The sequence below is a fragment of the Zeus faber genome (genome assembly GCF_960531495.2).
Source record: "Zeus faber genome assembly, chromosome: 3".
Taxonomy (NCBI): Eukaryota; Metazoa; Chordata; class Actinopteri; order Zeiformes; family Zeidae; genus Zeus; species Zeus faber.
In genome coordinates this window covers 313,619-322,527 of record NC_137190.1, presented here as the reverse complement: position 1 = coordinate 322,527, position 8,909 = coordinate 313,619, and the positions used below count along the sequence as shown (strand labels likewise).

Here is an 8,909-nt window from a genome sequence, read left to right as displayed (position 1 = left end):
CGGCATGCCCTCCGGTCGCCTAGCAACGGAAAACACACCTCAGCAACAAGCGTCACGCCCTCCAGTCGCCTAGCAACAGGAAACACTTCTCAGCAACAAGCGTCATGCCCTCCAGTCGCCTAGCAACAGAAGACACACCTCAGATACAAGCGTCACGGCCTCCAGTCGCCTAGCAACAGGAAACACATCTCAGCAACAAGCGTCATGCCCTCCAGTTGCCTAGCAACAGGAAACACACCTCAGCACCAAGCGTCACGCCCTCCAGTCGCCTAGCAGCAGGAAACACACCTCAGCAACAAGCGTCACACCCTCCAGTTGCCTAGCAACAGGAAACACACCTCAGCAACAAGCGGCACGCCCTCCAGTCGCCTAGCAACAGTAACATACACCTCAGCAACAAGCAGCACGCCCTCCAGATGGCTAACAATATTGAAAATATTTTAAATTAAAACTCATATTGCCCACAATTCTCTCTTGATATCAGAATGACCAAATTAATTTATTCCGTAAACTCTGATCAGACTGTTGCAATGGTTCTGAAATTAATATGTAAATCAACATATCACATAACAACGATATCTCCATAACAACCATATCACTGTTACAACCATAGGATCTAATGCAAATAGAGCCACATTATTCAACATTCGGCTGCAAATTCTGCCTGTTCTGTCTGTAGCAACTGTGATGAAGGTCTTCAGGCTGTAGCGATCGAGGTTGAGATGAACCATTTGGACCTGGGACATTTGTCCTGAGATCCGATTAGAACCAATCATTAAAAAATTTATTAAAACGGAATTCGCTTGGCTGCTGCCCAGCCTGCTGCACCCCTACATTGATCTGGTTGTGCTTTGCCTATCTCTCCCAGTGCCAGAACTTAAACTCAGTACATACACCACATAATAGGCCTAGGGTTTGTGGGACGAGTGGGGTGCGAGCTATGTGGGTCGGGATGTGGCGGGCAGCTGCCATCTTGTCACGCTCATGCCCCGACGTGCTCTCGTCCATCCTGCAATTTCAATACCACTCTGTGGTGTGGGGATGGTATGGTCAGACATACCTGACCTGGGTCTCGGAAATTGGGGCCCAGGATCACTGTGGCAGCATACCTGCTGCTTGTTAGTTGGGCTAACAAGCAACAGGTAAAAGTCCCATCCCCACACACACTCAGGAGAGGAGCCCATGTCATGACAGGTGTCCATGTGCTCCAGGCTTGTTCCAGCTGGCCCACTCTCTACACTAAACTACTTGCGCGTGGCAGGCAAAACTCCCACACTGGCACCTGAACAAGGACTCTACCGCATGGGAAAGGGACACAGCAAGAGCCCTCTCCCGAGTGGCAGCAGCAGCATCCAGGGTGTCTGGCAGAGGACCAGCAGAGAAGCAGCCACAGCAACCACCACAGGTAACTGCTGGGAGCTAGCTATTTCTAGGGTTAGGGTTCCTAGCCGCTGCCGGGATATCGAGCAGCCCAGCAGCCAGTCCACCCCTTCAAGCAGCCCCCGCAACAGCCAAGTCCAGCCACATCTTCACCAGCCAGCACAGCAGCCCAAAGCCCCGCACTCCGGAAGGGAGAAGGGAGCAGTCTGTCTTCGGCCTGGGGGAAGGAAGCCCGTGGACCATGCTGCTACAGGAAACCAGGTCCCCTGAAGGGAACCAGTTGTGTTTTGTTGGATGTTTTTGTTGGTTTAAGATATTGGGAACCTTGTTTCAGAGTCCAGTGTTGTATCATTTAAGGTATATGAACCCTGCATCAGAGTCTGTCCTTTTCAGGTACAGCAACCCTGTGCAACACTGAGTCTGTATTTTAGGCTTTTTTCCCCCCATTTTTTGTTCTCTGCTTGGTGGTGGTGGGGGGGGGGGGGGGGCTAGGCTTCGGCCAGGTGTTCTCTCTGGCCTCAGTTTGGTGGCAAGGGTATGTGGTGTGGGGATGGTGCGGTTTGAGCAGCAACACCTGACCTGGGTCTAGGTAAGTGGTCTACAATACTCCCTACAATAAACCCATGGTCTGTGTCTCTGGGTTGCGTGTGGGAGGAGAAACAGCCACACACTCATATTAGCTTAGAACACATATACTTGCACATAAATCTTATTCCGAACAACACTCCACCAGACCAGGGTCTGCGTGGCAGGAGATGTGTGAATGATTCCGGTTCGACGTGCTTGGAGGACTTGCACCGGCACTCGCACCTCGGGCCTCACTGGGCATAGGGGTCCCGTCTGTGGAAGGGGTGGTTCGGGCGGAGTGTCGGTCTGTCGGTGCGGGACCTGGCTCCGGGCCTGTGGTCTGTACCTGCAATTCGGGTTCGACGTGCTTGGAGGACTTGCACCGGCACTCGCACCTCGGGCCTTGCCTTTGCACGGGGCATCACTGGGCATAGGGGTCCCGTCTGTGGAAGGGGTGGTTCGGGCGGAGTGTCGGTCTGTCGGTGCGGGACCTGGCTCCGGGCCTGTGGGCTGTACCTGCAATCCGCAGCCCGGGTTCCACACCTGCGACTGCGCCTTGTGCCTGCACATGGGGGCGGGTAGTATGTGTGCGCCTCAGGGGTGCAGGGTCTCCTCACGCTGTCTGGGACTGGTTTATGCTCCTCCGGGCTGGGTGTGGCTGTTGCTCCATAGGATTTCTGGGGGTCTTTTGTGGCTGCAGGGCAGGGTGCTCGGGGCTTTCCTGCAGTAGTGGAGTGTCTGTACGGTTGCAGGACTCAGGGGTGGCTTCGGGGCCTTTTCTGCTGCTTGGAGGCTACAATATAATACCGACCTTATACACCAGAGCTAATTGGGAAAAGTCCAGTACACACACACACACACACACACACACACACACACACACACACACACACACACACACACCTGGCTACATCCCTCTCCTTTTCTCTGTCATTTACTGCCATAACTCTGACAGGAAGAGGCCACGTGACCAATTTCTGTTCCAGTTTTTTTGGACTTTAACTCTGTTTTGTCGAAACATGTCGCCTGATGTTTCTTTGTTTATGTGTTTCCATGTACATGTTGTTGTTTGTTTCTATTTTTATGTTTTTCATGTAAATGCCGGTCTGTTTCTGTGTTTGATTTTCCATGCAAATGTTTGTTTCTATGTTTATGTTTTTCTATATACATGTTGTTTGTTTCTATGTTAATGCTTTTCCATGTACATGTTCGTCCAATAGGTCATCCACAGGACAGAGTTAATGCAGCAGTTCTTGATGATTTAAGAATGAATAAAGAGTTGCATTGGAGGTTGAGAAGTTGTACTAAACCTCTTGAATCTTGATAGAGCGTCAGACTGTAGTGATTGAGCATTAGACTGTAGTGATAAAGCCTCAAACTGTAGTGAAAGAGCATCAAACTGTAGTGATAGAGCATCAGACTGTAGGGATAGTCACACTGTAGAGGAAGAGCGTTAGACTGTAGTGATAAAGCATCAAACTGTAGTGATAGAGCGTCAGACTAGTGATAGATGGTCAGACTATAGTGATAGGCACACTGTAGTGATAGAGTGTTAGACTGTAGTGATAAAGCATCATACTGTAGTGATAGAGCGTCAGACTGTAGTGATAGTGTCAGCCTATAGTGATAGAGCATCAGACTGTAGTGATAGTGTAAGCCTGTTGTCAAAGAGCATCCAATTGTAGTCAGAGCATCAGACTATAGTGATAGAGAGTCAGACTGTAGTGATAGAGTGTCAGACTGTAGTGATAGTCACACTGTAGTGATAGAGCGTCAGACTGTAGTGATACAGCAGGGGTTGGCAAACTACGGCCCGCAGGCCATATCCGGTCCGCGGCATTGTTAAATTTGGCCCGCGAGGCATTTACATTAACAACAATCCTATAATATATTTAAATTTGTAGTACTCATTTCACTGTTATTTTCCTGTAATACTTGTGGTACCACCAGATGACGCCGGGCCTTCTCTGATGTCAAGTCACTTGTCTCCATTTTACCTGATCGCCACATATGCATCACCAAGAACAAATTCAGCGGACAAACAAAGTGCAAATCTGACAGCGAGTGCATTTCTGGAGTTAATGGGGAAAGACGATGATTTTCTTGAGCTGGAAGATGCACACTGGCTTTGTGATTTGGTGTTCGCTGTGGACATACTGGCACACATGAATGAGTTGAACGTGAAGCTACAAGGGAAAGATCAGTTTGTGTACAACATGTATTCAAAGGTGAAAGCCTTCAAGGTAAAATTTACATTGTTCTCTAAACAACATGCCAGCAAATACAGTAAATCGCTGGCCGACCTGTATGGAGAATTCTGCCGTGGATTCTCTGATTTTGAAAAGTTTGAGAAGTGACTTGAGCTGGTGTCATGTTCCTGTCATTGATAATGAGGCAGCGCCGCAGGAATTACAGTTGGAGCTGATTGATCTCCAGTCTGACTCTGTGCTAAAGGGGAAGTTCATCTCCGTTAAACTGGAGACGATTTATGCTTCAACTGAATGAGACCAACTTTTCAAACATCCCACAGTCAGGACAGAGGATGCTGGTGTTATTTGGCTCTACCATAGAGGATGAACAGCGGATGCTGCTGTTATTTGGCTCTACCATAGAGTATGAACAGAGGATGCTGCTGTTATTTGGCTCTACCATAGAGTATGAACAGCGGATGCTGCTGTTATTTGGCTCTACCATAGAGTATGAACAGAGGATGCTGCTGTTATTTGGCTCTACCATAGAGTATGAACAGAGGATGCTGCTGTTATTTGGCTCTACCATAGAGTATGAACAGAGGATGCTGCTGTTATTTGGCTCTCCCATAGAGTATGGACAGAGAATGCTGCTGTTATTTGGCTCTAACATAGAGTATGAACAGAGGATGCTGCTGTTATTTGGCTGTTCTCATTAAATCCATCAATGGTGAGTTGTTGAATTTTTTATTTAAAAATGAATTTATTAATTACAAAAGAGGAAGATAGAGGAAATAGATAAGAGGAAAGAGGATAAGAGGAAATAGATTTCACATATATTTTAGACTTTATGCTTGCTCATTTTTCACCTCAGCCGATCAGTTTTAAAAACGAAATGTTTGAGCCAAAAAGTTTTGCCCGCCCCTGTGATAGAGTGTCAGACTGTTGTCAAAGAGCATCAGACTGCAGTGATAGAGCATCAGACTGTAGTGATAGTGTCAGACTGTACTGATAAAGGGTCAAACTGTAGTGACAGTGTCAGCCTGTAATGATAGAGGGTCTGACTGTAGTAATAGAGGGTCAGACTGTAGTGATAGTGTCAGCCTGCTGTCAAAGAGCTTCAGACTGTAGTGACAGAGTGTCTGCCTGTAATGATAGAGGGTCAGACTGTAGTGATATAGGGACAGCCTGTAATGATAGAGGGTCCGACTGTAGGGATAGAGTATCAGACTATAGAGATAGAGTGAAAGACCATAGTGCCAGAGTGTCAGCCTGTAATGATAGAGGGTGAGACTGTAGTGATAGAGTGTCAGACTGTAGTGATAGAGCATCGGAATGTAGTGATAGAGGGTCAGACTGCAGTGATAGAGTGTCAGCCTGTGATAAAAGAGTTATAGAGCGTCAGATTGTAGGGATTGAGGGTCAGCCTGTAATGATAGAGTCAGACTGTAGCGATAGAGCATCAGACTGTAGTGATAGAGCATCAGACTCTAGTGATAGAACTTCAGACTGTAGTGACAAAGTGTATAAACCTGTAATGATAGAGTGTCAGACTGTTGTGATAGAACGTCAGACTGTAGTGATAGAGGGTCAGACTGTCCTGATTGAGCAGCAGACTGCAGTGATGTAGGGTCAGACTGTAGTGATAAAACATCAAACTGTAGTGAGAGCATCAGACTGTAGTGATAGAGTGTCAGACTGTAGTGATAAAGAGTCAGACTCTAGTGGCAGTGTCAGCCTGTAATGATAGAGGATCAGACTGTAGTGATAGAGGGTCAGCCTGTAATGATAGAGGGTCAGACTGTAGTGATACAGTCAGACTGTAGTGATAGAGTGGCAGACTGTAGTGATAGAGGGTCAGCCTGTAATAGTAGAGGTTCAGACTGTAGTGAGAGAGCATCAGGCTCTAATGATAGAGCATCAGACTGTAGTGAGAGGGTCAGCCTATAATGATATAGGGTCAGACTTTCGTGATTGAGCCAAAGACTGTTGTGATAGAGTGGCAGACTGTAGTGATATAGGGTCAGACTGTAGTGATAAAGCATCAAACTGTAGTGATGGGCATCGGACTGTAGTGATAGAGGGTCAGACTGTAGTGACAGTGTCAGCCTGTACTGATAGAGGGTCAGACGGTAGTGAAAGAGCATCAGACTGTAGTGATAGAGTGTAAGCCTGTAATGATAGAGCGATAGACTGTAGTGAAAGAGCGTCCGACTGTAGTGATAAAGCATCAGACTGGAGTGATAGGGTGTCAGACTGTCGTGGTGGAGCGTCAGACTGTAGTGATAGAGCATCAGATTGTAGTGACAGAGTGTAAGCCTGTAATGGTAGCGTGCCAGACTGTAGTGATAGAATGCCAGACTGTAGGGATATAGGGTCAGACTGTAGTGCTAAAGCATCAAACTGTAGTGATAGAGAACCAGATTGTAGTGATAGAGGGTCAGCCTGTAACAAAAGAGGGTCAGACTGTAGTGATAGTGTCAGACTGTAGTGATAAAGAGTCAGATTGTAGTGACAGTGTCAGCCTGTAATGATAGAGGGTCAGACTGAAGTGATAGTCAGACTGTAGTGACAGAGTCAGACTGTAGTGATAGAACATCAGACTGTAGTAATAGAGTGTCAGAGGGTAGTGATAGAGCAAAAGACTGTTGTGATACAGTGTCAGACTGTAGTGATATAGCGTCAGGATGTAGCGGTAGATATAGAGTGTCACACTGTTGTAATAGAGGGTCAGACTGTAGTGATAGAGTGTCAGACGGTAGTGATAGAGCATCAGCCTGTAGCGATAGAGGGTCAGACTGTAGTGATAGAGCGTCAGACTGTCGTGATAGAGCGAAAGACTGTTGTGATACAGCGTCAGACTGTAGTGATATAGCGTCAGACTGTAGTGATAAAGCATCAACCTGTAGTGATAGAGCACCAGACTTTTGTGACAGAGTGTCAGACTGTAGTGATAAGGTGTCAGGCTGTATTGACAGTGTCAGCCTGTAATTATAGAGGGTCAGATGGTAGTGATACAGCATCAGAGTGTAGTGATAGAGGGCCAGCCTATAGTGATAGAGGGTCACACTGTAGAAATAGAGCATCAGACTGTAGTGATAGAGCGTCAGACTGTAACTCACAGCTCGTGGAGCTGCAGGTGCTGGAAGAGTTGCCAGGACAGGGAGAGCAGAGGATTCTGGGAAAGATTTCTGAGAAGGAACAGGAGGAAGGAATGAGAGGAACAGATACAAAAGACACTTAAAACATCTTGACCAATCAGAGAACGGCTTCACGCTGTCATCACAGCTCCAGCCTTTGATTGGCTGTTACTCACATATAGCGGAGCTGCAGGTTGCGGGCGAAGACTCGTGATTGGACGGAGCGAAGGTTACAGTTCAGGATGGTTCTGGAAGAGACAGAGCAGTGAGACAGGAAGCAGACAGACATGTAGACAGACAGACAGGCAGACAGACAGCAGGCAGACAAGCAGGCAGAGAGACAGACAGACAGACAGACAGACAGACAAGAAGGTAGACAGACAGACATACAGACAGGCAGGCAGACAGACAGACAGACAGATAGACAGACAGACAGACAGACAGACAGACAGACAGGAAGACAGACAGACAGGCTCACAGTCTCTGCAGTCCGGTGTAAAGCTCCATGTCGACGTCTCTGAGAGTTTGTAAACCATTCCAGTTCTCTACATGACTGAAAGGGAGAGGGGGAGGGAGAGAGAGAGGAAGAGGGGGAGGGGGAGAGAGAGAGGAGAGGGGGAGGGAGGAAGAAAAGGGAGAGAAGGAGGGTGGGGGAGAGAGGGTAAGAGGGGGAGGGGGAGAGAGGGGGAGAGAGAGAGGAGATGGGGAGGGAGAGGGAGGGGAGGTAGATGAATGATAATGATGGGAGGATGAAGAGGCAGAAGATCCACATACAAAGTCTTAAAGTTCAGCATGAGCAGGTCAAAACCCCCTGGACCAGAAGACCAGGAGAACATCCTCCACCAGGAAAACCTCCACCGTGAGAAACTTCAGCACGGGAACCTCCAGCAGAAGGTCCATCTGGAGCTCCACCAGCAGGAAGTTCTCCTGGTCTCCTGGTGGAGGATGTTCTCCTGGTGGAGGGGCGGAGCATCTCCAGGAGAACCTCCAGTAAGATCTCCTCACATGGTCGTGATGTTGGAGAACAGGTCCGCGAGGTCCAGGCTGCCGTTCCCGCCCTGTAGCGCCAGCAGCGGGAAGAAGCTTCCTCCGTGGGACCGGTTGCAGCGGATCTCTGTGTCGGAGCAGTGGCAGGTGGGAGGGCAGTCCAGCACGGAGCCCCGGAGGAGCCGGAGGAGCGCGGGGAGGAGAAGCAGCCTCCAGCTTGGACCCAGCTCCATGCTGGAACTGGAGGAGCCCGGAGGAGACACGGAGGAGACCCGGAGGAGTCCCGGGGGAGTCCCGGAGGAGACCCGGAGGAGTCCCGGAGGAGACACGCAGGAGACACGCAGGAGACCAGCAGCAGTCCCGGTGGAGCCCCAGAGGAGCCTCCTCCTGGTGGAGAAAAAAGTTGGAGGGCTACCGGAGGACCGGGGGAAACAGCACCGGAGGACCGGGGGAAACAGCACCGGAGGACCGGGGGAAACAGCACCGGAGGACCGGGGGAAACAGCACCGGAGGACCGGGGGAAACAGCACCGGAGGACCGGGGGAAACAGCACCTGGGGACCGGGGGAAACAGCACCTGGGGACCGGGGGAAACAGCACCTGGGGACCGGGGGAAACAGCACCTGGGGACCGGGGGAAACAGCACC

General features: G+C 49.3%; 1 protein-coding gene across 1 annotated transcript in view; it reads right to left on the bottom strand.

The window, feature by feature from the left end:
• ntrk3b (neurotrophic tyrosine kinase, receptor, type 3b) overlaps nucleotides 1-8,496 on the bottom strand; it is a gene marked incomplete at its 5' end in the record, with an annotated part of 30,728 nt that extends 22,232 nt beyond the window's left edge. Inside the window, 4 exons of the mRNA XM_079997928.1 lie at nucleotides 7,259-7,327; nucleotides 7,453-7,524; nucleotides 7,755-7,829; nucleotides 8,282-8,496. Of these exons, the coding sequence (XP_079854054.1) occupies nucleotides 7,259-7,327; nucleotides 7,453-7,524; nucleotides 7,755-7,829; nucleotides 8,282-8,496 (431 nt within the window). The remainder of the gene's footprint in view (nucleotides 1-7,258; nucleotides 7,328-7,452; nucleotides 7,525-7,754; nucleotides 7,830-8,281) is intronic.
• Between the last annotated feature and the right edge of the window lie 413 nt (nucleotides 8,497-8,909).